We start from the raw sequence: 14126 nt of genomic DNA on the forward strand, positions 1-14126 counted from the left end.
CAAAGGACCTGAGCAAACGGCAGGTGTCATGCATGAGCTGCCACTGGCTGACATCGAAATTTCACAAGGGGAGTACTCCAGTCCGCTTGGATCATCAGGAAATCGTTTGCGGACTTTCTCCTTTCGTACAGTCGGTCCAATATATGGAGGGTGGAATTCCAACAAGAGGAAACGTCACATATCAGCCTATTTTGGGGGATGCCTTTCTGCCGCTACAGCTCAAGGAGGGTGTGCTTTGTGGTGTACGAGTGGTTGAAGTGCATGCAAAGTTTTTTGGCCATTTTTAGGATTTCTTGCAGATGGGTGGAAGACTTCAGGAACCGCTTGACAACCAGATTGAACACATGTGCCTTGCAGTGCGCATTGCTCATCCCACAATGTTCTTCGCGTTGTCGTACATAATAGTTCCGATTTTTATTTGTTGCGGAGAAAGCCAGCATTCAATTTCTTGCTGAAGGTCCCAAAGCAGTGCTTCCCCTGTGTGACTCCTTTCGCCCAGGCAAACGAGGTGCAGAACCACATGACACCGCCATGCCCTGCACATTTGGTATGCTATAGGGGCACTTTGAATTGTCCCTGCAGTGAAGGCTGAGGACACGGTGGAGGATCAGGAGGCAGAGACGGACATTGACGCTGGAACAACAGCGTGGCAACGTGGAGGCGGAAGCGACGTCACCTGGCTAAGTTGCTGGTGTGGCTGTGCAGGAACCACATTTACCCAGTGGGCCATAAAGGACATATATTGTCCCTGACCATAGTTACGGCTCCACACATCGGCGCTGCCATGCACTTTGGCAGACACCGACAGGCTCAAGGACTGGCCCATCTTCTGTTCTACATACCACATGCAGGGCTGAGACTGCCATCTTGGCAAATAAGTGACCGCTTGGGACTCTTTACCTCAGCTTGGCACAAGCCATCAGTTCTCTGAAAGGTGCAGAGTCCACCACTTGGAAAGGAGCACATTCAGCTTCTGCGCCGTTGGATAAGTGCACGCATACTTTTGTACCTTGGCAATCGTTTCGGTGATCGATTGCTGATGGAATTAGTGACGAGGAGGAGCAGGAGCATCAGGACCAGCAGATGATGGAAAGGACAGACAGCTCCCTTTGGCTAAGGTGGTGGAGCCAGGACTGCCTGAAACCAGGCTCGACCACCACATCGGAGCCACGGTTCTCCAAGGCCACTTTATGGCGATGCTGCATATGTTGACGCAGGGCCGTAGTGCCAACATTGGCACCATTGCCACGCTTCACCTCTGCCCACAGATTTGACACATGGCCATGTTCACCTCCTCCGGCGACTTAAAAAAAAACTGCCACACCACCGAGTAGGTGATTTTACCCACAACACTCTGCACTGACTGCTACCACTGCTGCCTCCATGAACCCCTGCACTGCTACTTCCCGAGCAGGTAGGCTCCCAAGAAGCGGGTGGTGTACCGGAGGCACGTTTGGCTACTGACCTCTCACTGCTGCCACCCTGCTGACTCCCGGCCACATTAGCGACTTGCTGGCTCTGCCGCTGGCTTATGGGCAAGCCGCCACCCTCTTCTTCCGATGATGAAGAAGCCCCTTCGTCACCCGGCTCCCAAGTGCGATCAGCTACATCATCATCATTATCGAGTGCTGTCTGCACGTCACTGATTTCCTCCTCAACAGTCTCTGAGTCAGTTGCCTGACCGCTCGCAACACCATCTCCTACGCCACTCTCCTCATCACTACTTGCCAGTCTAGCGGAGGAAGCGGCGGGTGTCTTCTACAGATCCTGGCTAGGCAGTAGCTGCTGACTGCCCACTAAAAGTGGAGCCGAGCCAACGGCATATAATACTTCTCTCGGTGAGGGAACTGAAAATGGAAGAGGAAGGTTCAGGATAGGTCCTCCTGGGCCATGCCAACTAAGCGTCAAAGGAACCCACCGACTCTTGTCTAGAAATGTCTGATGTCACTTGGGATGAAGTGGATGACCGAGTTAACCATTCCAGAACCGCTGAGTTGCTGGTCAAGAAACGACCGCTAAATGACACCGGGAGCTCAGGCCTCTCGCTGTGACCCCTGCTGCCCCACCCCCTTACTTTGCTTCGACCGGTGCCTGCGCCAGAAACATTTAGGTCTCTGCCACTCCCCTATGCACGGTCTGGCACTTCTCTGTTTGACATACTGTTAAATCCAATAAATAAATAAAAAGGAAATTAAAACACCCCATGAAAGTCTTTACAACAAATAACTACAACACTGAGCTGTAAATATATTTTTTTCTTTCTGCGCTAATACATGTTACAAAACGATTTACAACAAAAAACTGCACCGATAAGCGGCAAATATGTTTTTCTTTTTATGCTAAAACACCCCACAAAAGGCTTTACAACAGATCACTGCACCGCTGAGCGGCAAATATATTTTTTCTTTTTACTCTAATACACGTCACAAAAGGCTTTACCAGAATTAACTGCACTGCTGAGTGGCAAATATATTTTTTTCTTTTTGCGCTAATACACGTCACAAAAGGCTTTACAAGAAATAGCTGCACCGCTGAGCGGCAGATACATATTTTTTTTGTGCTAATACAGTTCACAAAAGGCTTTACAACAAATAACTGCACCGCTGAGCGGCTAATATACTTTTTCTTTTTATGCTAAAACACCCCACAAAAGGCTTTACAACAGATAACTGCACTGCTAAGCGGCAAATATATTTATTTATTTTTACGCTAATACACTTCACAAAGGGCTTTACAACAAATAACTGCACCACTAAGCAGCAAATATATTTTTTCTTTTTGTGCCAATACACGTCAAAAAAGGCTTCACAAGAAATAGCTGCACCACTAAGCGGTAATTATATTCTTAATTTTTGCGCTGATACACGTCACAAAAGGCTTTACAAGAAATGACTGCACCGCTGAACGACAAATATATTTTTTCTTTTTGCACTTATACGCGTCATAAAAGGCTTTACAAGAAATAACTGCCCACTGAGAGGCAAATATATTTTTAATTTTTACACTAATACACATCACAAACGGATTTACAAGAAATAGCTGCACCGCTGAGTGGCAAATATATTTTTTCTTTTTATGCTAAAACACCCCACAAAAGGCTTTACAACAGATAACTGCACTGCTAAGCCGCAAATATATTTTTTCTTTTTACGCTAATACACTTCACAAAGGGCTTTACAACAAATAACTGCACCGCTGAGCGGCAAATATATTTTTTCTTTTTATGCTAAAACACCCCACAAAAGGCTTTGCAACAGATAACTGCACTGCTAAGCGGCAAATATATATTTTCTTTTTACGCTAATACACTTCGCAAAGGGCTTTACAACAAATAACTGCACCACTGAGCAGCAAATATATTTTTTCTTTTTGCGCTAATACACGTAAAAAAAGGCTTTACAAGAAATAGCTGCACCGCTGAGGGGTAATTATATTTTTTATTTTTGCGCTAATACACGTCACAAAAGGCTTTACAAGAAATGACTGCACCACTGAACGACAAATATATTTTTTCTTTTTGCGCTAATACGCGTCATAAAAGGCTTTACAAGAAATAACTGCCCACTGAGAGGCAAATATATTTTTGCTTTTTACACTAATACACGTCACAAAAGGATTTACAAGAAATAGCTGCACCGCTGAGCGGCAAATATAATTTTTTTCCGCTAATACACGTCACAAAAGTGTTTACAGCAAATAACTGCACCACGGAGCGGCAAATATATTTTTTATTTTCGCTCTAATACACGTCACAAAAGGCTTTACAAGAAATGACTGCACCGCTGAACGGCAAATATATATTTTTCTTTTTGCGCTAATACACTTCACAAAACGCTTTACAGGAAATCACTGCACCGCTAAGCGGCAAATATATATATATATGTTTTATGCTAAAACACCCCTTCAAAAGGCTTTACAACAGATGACTGCACTGCACTGCTGAGCTGCAAATATATTTTTTCTTTTTAAACTAAAACCCCCACAAAAGGCTTTATAACAGATAACTGCACAGCTGAGCGGCAAATATATTTTTTCTTGTTGTGCTAATACACGTCACAAAACACTTTACAAGAAATCACTGCACTGCTAAGCGGTAAATATATATATATATATATATATATATATATAAATTTCTTTACACTAAAACACCCCAACAGTTCTTAGGTAGGAACTCATTTTTTGCAGGATGAGGTGATGGTTTTATTGGTACCATTTTGGGGGACATCGCTTGGTGTTGCACTTTTTGTGATGTAAGGTGACAAAATGGCATTTTTTTTTACACCGTTTTTATTTTTTTACACGGAGATACCTAATATGTATACACACAATAATAGCATATTTAAAAGAAAAAAAATATGTTTTAGTGTCTCCATGTTCTGAGAGCTATAGTTTTATTTTAGCGATTTTCTTATGTAGGGTCTAATTTTGCCTTTTTGATCGCTTGGTGTTGCACTTTTTGTGATTTTTTTAGGACACTTTTTGTGCTTTTTTGACACAGTTTTTGTTTATTTTTGATGGTGTTTATCAGACAGGGTGGATCATGTGATATATTTATAGAGCCAGAGACAGTCGTTACGGATACAGCGATACCTAATATATGTGTTTTTCCTTTTTTTTCTATTTTGTATTAGGAGTTTTTTACTTTTTTTAACTTAAAATTATTATTTTTTTATCAAAAACACATTTTTTTAAACTTTTTTTTACTTTATTTCTGTCCCAACTTCAAATTTTGGTGGTCTGATCCCCTCTTCAATGCATTACAATACATCTGTATTGTAATGCATTGCCGGTTAGCATATTACCCAGAGTAATACACTAACAGTTTGCCTAGGAGACCTAGCCTGAGGCTGGATCTCCTCGGCACCCGTAGAAGGCAGGTCCCGATGCCGCGCAGGTCCCGATGCCATCGGGTCCCCGCCATAGCAGCGCGGGGACTCAATTGGCTCCCTCACACGCAGCAAACCCCTTCTATGTCCTGGTCAGCGCTGACCATGGCATAGAAGGAGTTAATCCGCTGGCATCACTGTAAACAGCAATGCCAGTGGATATAGCAGGGGCCCGGCTATCAGGGACTGCCGGACCCCTGCAGTGATCGGCTCGCACTGCTCCAGTGCCCGACCAATCACCATGACGTACTATTACGTCAAAATGCGGGAAGTCACCGACTTCCATAACATAATAGTACATCATATGTCAGGAAGGGGTTAAATTAATCTCTAGGCATACATTTTATTATTAAATCAATAAAGCCTAAATTTTCAAATAGAACACCTTTTTAATGTATTATATAAAAATGCTTACAATTTACAGTCAAAACTGAATAAATTATCATCACTGGACACATTGAATCTGCGTCCAGTTATTCTGAATAGTTTTCATTTCCTTTATATTGTAGCATGAATAAACAAAGGAAAAAGATAAAATAACCAAACATTACCTTTCAGCAACATGCCATATTATTGTTCTTTCTTGAGATAACTGAGTAATCTGATGACAGTTTACAATGCAGCCGAAGCAATGCTTATTTACTCAGCTGTTATCCATTCAGGTTACGAGATGGTAGAAAATATATGTACACAAACTAATTATGCAGGTGGTTGAACTTTTCTTGATGCTAAAGAAGTTAGAGAACATGCAATATTGCCATCATTTACAATTCATCTGTGGATTTTCTTATATTTAGTGCACAGTGCTACTCACATTTGGGAAGTAGTAATTTCATTATTACAAAATAAAACAACTTTTATTTAAACATACCTGCTTTTTATTTTATTACCTTGACCTTAGTAAAGACCTATACTTTATGGCAAAAATGTATTAGACTTAGGGCATAACATGGGCTTATATATATATTCAGTGTAGAAATTCATGCCTCACTTGACAAAAGCTCTGTTGATCCTGTATTGTTAACCCAATGCAACTTTTAAGCACAACAAAACAAGTGGCAATCAAATCAAGCTACTCAATTCATTATTAATTACAGTAACAGGCAAAAAATATATTGACACATAATGTATAACTTACATAGTAATCAATAATAGTGATAGTATATAGTGGTTAAATATATATATTCAAAATATGAATGATTAGAAGTCACCCTAGGTCCTGTGACCTATACCTATATATGTTTTTCATGTTTCTTTTTTACATTGTGTATACTATTTGCTAATTTTATATAATAACTACTGTGTTTAGTGTAAAAATGGTACTTCCCATAATGAAATTATATGAATTATACATCACATTGTCAGGAATTCATCCAGCCAAACCACTATGCATTGCTGTGCTGGTTGGATTGCTATGCCAATTAGCCAAACTATTCAGGCTTCTGACTCTGTGTCTAATCCCATAGCTAAATTGGGGATTTAATACTTCTGGTTCCTGATTAACTTGCCTATGATTCTGTTTGTATCAGGGCTGTATACTATATAATATACTATTGACTTTTCAGGGGATCTGACTAGTGGCTTGCTTTTGTATTAACCCTTTAGCTGCTGTACTAGCTTATATTGAATTTCCTGGTGGACTGACTACTATCTTGTTTCTGGATTAACTCTGTGGCTGCTGAGTCTCCTGGTTCTATTACTGACCTGACTTTGGATTTACACCTTGTTTGCTACGTTGACTGTATCTGTCTCTTCTAGTTTTGACTCTACTTGCTGACTTCTTGTACTTCCTTGGGCATTCTTAAAGGGTCACCACTAATGTGCCAGTACCAGTTCTCTTTTACCAACTCTGAAGACATAACTTATGGCAGCACATAGAGAATTTATGCAACCGGTAAAAGTAATTGTGGCATGTTCCTTTGGATGGCTTATTATATGGGCAGTTCCACTCTAGAAGCATTGTTTCTAGGGGAGAAAACTTCTATAATATGGCTACACAAAGGACTACTGCTGAACAGTATAGAACCACAGGCACTGCATATGCTATCTCCTTCTGTACAGGCTCATTGCCTAAAACTGGGCAAGAGATTTATATATTTTTTTCCAGGTTCTATAGGATTGTATTTTTTCAATTGTTTATTTAATTATTTTCTTTTTACAATTTACTACTTTTACTTATATCTTCTTTATCATAATATGTCATATCTGTCTTTTTTCCTTTTTCTTTTTTTTGCCAAGCAGATATTATTTTAAATTTCCGAACAACCTATGTCAGCAAGTCGGGCCAAGTTATATTTAAAGCAAGATCTATTTGTATCCACTATGTTACAACTTGGTTCGTCATTGATTTAATTGCTGCTCTTCCCTTTGATCTCCTTTATGCTTTTAATGTCACTGTGGTAAGTAGTTTATAACATCTCTTTTTTAGAGCTAAATACCAGCCTACAGGATTCTGATCCTTAATTTATTAGGTATATGAATTTGTAATATATTGTATAATTTTTATTTTTATTTACCTTCTCAGCAAAAATATACTACTTTGATTCATTTTACATATAGACCTATATATAATCCTTTCCTTTCTTCAAATAAATTTTATACTTACCAACGCTTCACTTTATCTTCTCCCTTTCACCATACCTTTAGATGCATATTCCATGCCTTTATGTTTGTATCTTGTTACCCTAGGTGGCCTACATTTTATACATATAGGATTTAAAATTTGCTGCTTGTGGACTCTTATATATTCTGAATTTAGTTCTCTAAGCATTTAAATCTCAAATACTGTATAATACACAAAATATTCATCCATATTAACATATTTTTTAACCTTAGCAATTTTTTTTTATTTCTAATGCTTCAAGCAGCATATATTTTAATACATTTTTTAAGGGCAATTTGACTTACAGATAATTTTAGTTAGTCTAGACATGCAGCTTTGTTTAGCTATAATTATTGTTACATCAAATAGTAGTAAATGCTGATTATTGACAGCTAAATGAATATATGAAAGTAGAATTATTCTTTACACAGTTTAGCATGTTTAAACTGTTTTCATATACATAAATATCTAGAGCATGGCAAAATTATTTTTCATTTGTGTATCTTGTTTGAGACTATTTTTCAATGTGTAGATCATTCATGATTTACTAAGATTTTTTAATCTTTAACACTCATTGAAACATTAATTTACTGCACAATGTTTATTGCATGATATCCACTGCACAGAAGTGCTATTCACTTATTGACACATTGTTTTGCCCTGCTAAGGATGTTCTGGCAACAGATAACCAATTCTATTAACCATTTAGAAATAATAACTTACCATATCATTTAGCACCTCCAAATGAGTCATCATATTTTGCAAATTCTGTTGATCACACAGCTCCACCTCTACTCGCTAACTTTAAATTGAGATAAATAATACAAGGAAGCAACGATAAAAACATTACTTTATAGGAATTTGAAAGAGATGCCAATATGTATGCCATTTCTATCATCTTAGAACTTTAAGTCATATTAAAAGGATATGCCATAAGTGTTTAATAGGTTTTAGGTCTTAATTTTGGGACTCCTTCTTATCAAGACAACAGGAGTCCTCTGCCCCCTAGTGTGCTATACCAAGATTGCTAACAATGAGTGAATAGAGATAGTTTGCACCTATGTAAAAATATCACATGACTAGAATAGAACCAACTATCAATCTAATATGTGCTTGAATGCAACCTGGCACATAGTAATCCAGTGAGTTGATTGGCAAGAGTAACAGTGGTCAGACCTGCATCTATCATACAATAATAGCATATACTGTGGGAAAACCATTTAAATGGGCATAAGAAAGGTAACAGAAAAATACTCAGAATAACAAAAAATACTAATATCTTTTGATTTGAGATCATTTAAATTATATGTGACTGTCATACAATAACCACATCTATATGGCTACCAAATTGGTACCAGTCAAGATTTTATATTCTGAATTACTGAACTTTCTTAAGAAGTGTCCCCATTGTATACTGAAGTGCACATGGTGCTAAGTAGTGAAATGTTGTTTAGACAGTTCAAATTATAATTGCATTTTAATTATTGTAATTTATGTAATGAAAGATTTCAAATGCTAAATTGTGTTTTTAGAGGCACATATAAATTGTGCTTTTAGTTCCATATATACACTGAGGAGCAAAAGGGTAATAACTACCATAATTTTATAGGCAATCTTCATGGCTATCTCATACATAAACTGGACTTTCAACTATTTAGCATATGAATAGGTATGCAGATTCTTGCCATGTAACTGCATTGTTTCTGTTTTGCTCCTGGTGGTTGAACAATCTTTTTCTTCTTGCGATGTGCACCATGCGATATGCATTACGCAAGTCTGGAATGATGGCCATAAAAAAGATGAAGAAGCCTTAACTTCAATATTGTCATAAGAAGTGTCAGTTCGAGTTGGCAAAAAAGTACAAACAGTGGACAGTAGAAAATTGGAAACAGTTGATTTGGAGAGATGAGACAAAAGTTAATAGACTAAGCTCTGATGGGTTCAAATGGGTCTGGAAGATACAGGGGAAAAGGGGGCTAAAGGACAAAAAAAATTAAGGAAGTGTCTGTCAAGTTCGGTGGAGGAAAACTGATGATATGGGATTGTTTCATAGCCAAAGGTGTTGGATACTTGTACAGGCTCAATCGTGGTCTCAATGCTAAGTTATATGTGAGTATCATACAAGATGAATTGCTTTGTACACTCGAGTACTTGACAACAACCCGAAGCATATGCCATGATTGGCAAAATAATGGTTCACTGACAATGAAGTAAAGGTGCTGGATTGGCCCACATAGTCCCCAGGTGTCAAATCAATCAAATGCTTGTGAGTAGAGTTGATAAAAAAAATCTATATTTGCACAGAATTGAGTCAACCAACATTGGGAATATGTAGAAAAGACCTGGGAACAGATTTTGGTCGAGACATGCTTAAATCTGATCTAGAGTATGCCCAGCAGGATTCAGGCAGTGTTGAAAGTCAAAGGTGGATTTACAGAATACCAGAAAAATAATAAAATTTCAAATTTAGAATTTTTAGGAGCAAAATAGTAACAATAAGGTTACATGACAAGAATCTGTATAACTAATCATATGCTAAATAGTTGTAAGTCCAATTTAAGTATAAGATAGCAAAGATGACTGTCTATAAAATGATGGTAGTCTCACGTTCAAAGCTGTAGTGGATGGCGAGATATGGAGCCTGAAAGTCAAAAGTTCAAAACATTGTTACCCTTTTGCTCTTCAGTGTATGTAGGCTAAGTATCGCCAAATGTGGTAATCATCTACAACAAGATAATTGCAATATAAAGTAATATGTATGGTTTTATTCCAAAGTCTGCATATTTAATCTTCATTGTCAGTAATTTGTTGATTCTAAACAAAAGGTTTGCATCAAGAAACAGGACATATATTTTTATAGCAGTTAACATTAAGCTCAAGTGAGTGATAATTAACCTTGGTTTATAAGAAACAAAATTTGCCATGCTCTACGAAGACAAATACATACAATAATCTACAAAATATTTTATCTATTGTGTCCAATCATAGCCATGCTAGTGGTTTAAAGTTACCTTCATTTCCCCAAATAATTTGTAGGAATTGCTAAGAAAAATGGCACCAGTAGTCTAATCACACAATTAAAAACATCTGATCATTTTATCTTCATGGCTTGGTGTCATAAAAGTAGTGCACAAATCTAACATAATTCATATTTAATTACCGGTACTTAATCATTACCAATGTATAGAAACTTCAAATTGACAATAGTAGAACTATTAAAACAACATAGGAAGTAAACAAAGTCAAATTTCAAGGAATTGTAAAAAGAAAATTGAATAAAATACAGAAGCTATTTTGATATTAGCATAAATGATGCCAGAACACCTTAAAAGTGCAAAACTATGTCAGTAAGTAACTTAAAATTTTCATGTAGCCATGATTTGTAATATAAACATTTTTCAGATATTAAAACCAACACATTAAAAAATATATTTTTTATTTTTCTTTATTTTTTATTTTTTACAATGCTTCCTTTGCTGCCTTCTATCAATGACGTTGGCATATGCCCACAAAAGGACAACCTGGTATGCACCAAGGAATGAATGCCAAATGTTAGTCTTTACCTCTCCACTTTATTCTAAAGGGCCTATCATTTTCTTTAAGCATCTGCATCCTGTTCTTAAAGTCATCAGAGTTGGCATTAAATTTAGTTACAAATTTCATTGTTCATTTTTGGATTCTTAAAAACAGAAAAAGAAAAAACTGTCAGCTCATAAAAATATCTAAATTTAAAAAAAAAAATTAAACCACATCTATATAATTTTAAGCGTTGTATGTACTTTTTCTTAATATTTTTAGACAGCTTAAAAATGTTTTATTAATGTTTAGAATAATGTAATAGCCGGAGTAATATATAAATATCATGTTTTACATTTATAAAATCAATAGTTACTTAAATATCGGTTTAATGCACATATACATAAAAAAAATAGATCCTCATGAAAAATAAGGGCCTAAATCAAAAAACCTAATAAATTATATTTCATATAATCTGCAAATTTTCCATTATTTTTAAGGGTAACTTCATTTACAGAGTGTTAATTCTTGTGTATCTAAGTGATAGGTAGACTTCACAAAATATTTATGTAATAATAACAATATCACCTCTCTGTCACCATCACAAATCATGCAATCAAAAGACCAAATACATAATTTTACACATTCCCAGGAATACATAAAACATGGAGTTACCCCATACCACAATGCTCAAAAATTGAATTCAAATTCAAATACTATTTTAGTATAGTTTCCTATTTAAGTCAAAGTCAGATTGTACTTAAAAAATGTTCTAAACTCAACTAAATTAAGATAAATAGGCTTTTTGTTATATGTATGCTATTACTTAGTAGCATGTATACAGGCTTCATAGAAGGTTCCACTTCTAATCATTCCTTATTTTGTCTCTGTTATTCCTTTGTTAGTTACTTTGTGTTTCATGGCATTTCATTGTGCAGTTTTCATAACATCTTCCTAGTTTCAAGTTAATTCCATACCCTGTATGTACTAATATAAAGCTGTGTTCACACTAGTGTCATGGTTTCTATGTATAACGGAATCATAACAGCCATGCTAGATCTGTTTGAAAATTGAAACCGACAAATCTTAGCAGCTCTTATCCAGGATTTGCCAGGCATCCGTTGGAGTTATGGCATATTAGATGGCAAGAATAACCCCCTTACTTGAGAAATATTGGAAACCCTGATTGAATTAGTGGGAACAGACCCTAAGCAATTTACATTTAAAAAAAATTATGTTTGAATATAAAAGCTTTAAAAGGTAAAGTTCAAAAATGGTCTCTTGATATATAGTCAATAAATCGGTAAAAATAGGCTTTATTACTAACATCGTATATTACTTGTCCATTGCTTTACTCTACATGGTTCATTGTCTAATTGAAAGAGAAAATTAGTGTTTTAGTTTTTTGAATATTAAAATCTAATGTACTTTTTGCAGATTTTTCAATTACTCAACATCTCTAGTTGCAAGATTAGAGACAGTTATGTATAGAAAGCACACAATCATATGTTAATATCATTACTATGATTACTCTGTAGGTTTCTCTAGTTCATCTTTTGAAAACCATCAGATTATTACGACTTTTACGTCTTCTTCAGAAGTTGGATCGCTATTCCCAGCACAGCACAATAGTCCTTACTTTACTTATGTCCATGTTTGCTCTTCTGGCTCATTGGATGGCTTGTATTTGGTATGTCATTGGCAGGATGGAAATGGAAGAAAACCCACTCTCCTGGGATATAGGTAAGACACTTGCAAATAAAAATATTATGTAACCTTGAATTTTATGCCCTAATTTAGCAAATACAATTTCAATTTAAACATATAGTATTATAAAGGTCCTGTTATCATCCTCTATATCAAAAATAATGGATGTGTTTATATGCATATGTGTCCACCACACCTATGGAATATGACATTTTGTAAATATTTAGTTTTCTACTGAAACTATAAGAAGAGCTCTTTGTGCCCTTGACTATAAAGCCTCAACTTACTTTATACTGTATAACTAGGAGCTTGTGGTAAACTTCTAGCTAAACATGAGCTCACCATAATCTGTCTTATTATAATTTATAGTTCCACCAAACCATAATACCACTGCCATAGAAGTCTTTGGACAATACTCAACCTCTGTATGCCTCTGCTTTCATATGAAGGCAAGCAAATTCTTTTCCTTGTTATATTCTATATAAATTAAGCAAAAAATATATAGATGCATTACTTTGGAGGGGGGCGGGGGGAGCTCTATAACAGGGCTTAACCTAGAAAACACATGTATACATAGTACAGAGCAAGGACTATGTACATATTTTCCTGGGGTTTTTGCACATGGCTCTGTCATTTGGGTTTTGGCTGTGTTTAGCAAAACATGCTAAAAGGATTATGTCCTTTATCCAATAAAGTCTCTAAGGCTGGCACATATTGAGTCTGTTACCCACTGCAATGCTTACTTCAATTTTAAAATTCCCACTTTTATATATTTAGGTTGCTTTCCATTGTCCCCAGAAACAATGTATTACTTTGGTGGGGATGGGGGGGTGTCTAAATTAGAAATATACCGCATATAGATGTATCAATAATGCTCATATAAATTAATAAAGATAAATGTAATATTATAGCACCAAGAATAAACATTTGTTTAATATTTTTTTTTTGTTGAAAATGTTAATTATAATTGTCAAGTTTTACATAAAAAAAAAATCTATGAAGTTTACTAAGGGCTCATGAACCAAAGTTATTTTATACCATTTTACCAGATCTATGCAATCAGTGGAGTTCTTCAGAATATCCTTTCGATAAACTATTAGAATTTTTAAAACATTCCACACATTTAGATGTCTCTTTTCTTAATAGCTACAGTCATGTGAAAAAATTAGGACACCCTTTGAAAGCATGTGGTTTTTTGTAACATTTTTAATAAAAGGTTATTTCATCTCCGTTTCAACAATACAGAGAGATTAAAGTAATCCGACTAAACAAAGAAAACTGAAGAAAAGTCTTTTCAAGATCTTCTGTAAATGTCATTCTACAAAAATGCCTATTCTAACTGAGGAAAAAGATAGGACACCCTTGCCCCTAATAGCGAGTGTTACCTCCTTTGGCTGAAATAACTGCAGTGAGAC

General features: G+C 36.1%; 1 protein-coding gene across 1 annotated transcript in view; it reads left to right on the forward strand.

Moving 5' to 3' along the window:
* The window catches only part of KCNH8 (potassium voltage-gated channel subfamily H member 8), a 638835-nt gene that overhangs the window by 411600 nt on the left and 213109 nt on the right, over positions 1 to 14126 (forward strand). Inside the window, exons 6-7 of the mRNA XM_044294135.1 lie at positions 7128 to 7285; positions 12543 to 12747. Coding sequence (XP_044150070.1) covers positions 7128 to 7285; positions 12543 to 12747 — 363 coding nt within the window. The remainder of the gene's footprint in view (positions 1 to 7127; positions 7286 to 12542; positions 12748 to 14126) is intronic.

This window comes from Bufo gargarizans, chromosome 5 (assembly GCF_014858855.1).
Source record: "Bufo gargarizans isolate SCDJY-AF-19 chromosome 5, ASM1485885v1, whole genome shotgun sequence".
Classification (NCBI taxonomy): domain Eukaryota; kingdom Metazoa; phylum Chordata; class Amphibia; order Anura; family Bufonidae; genus Bufo; species Bufo gargarizans.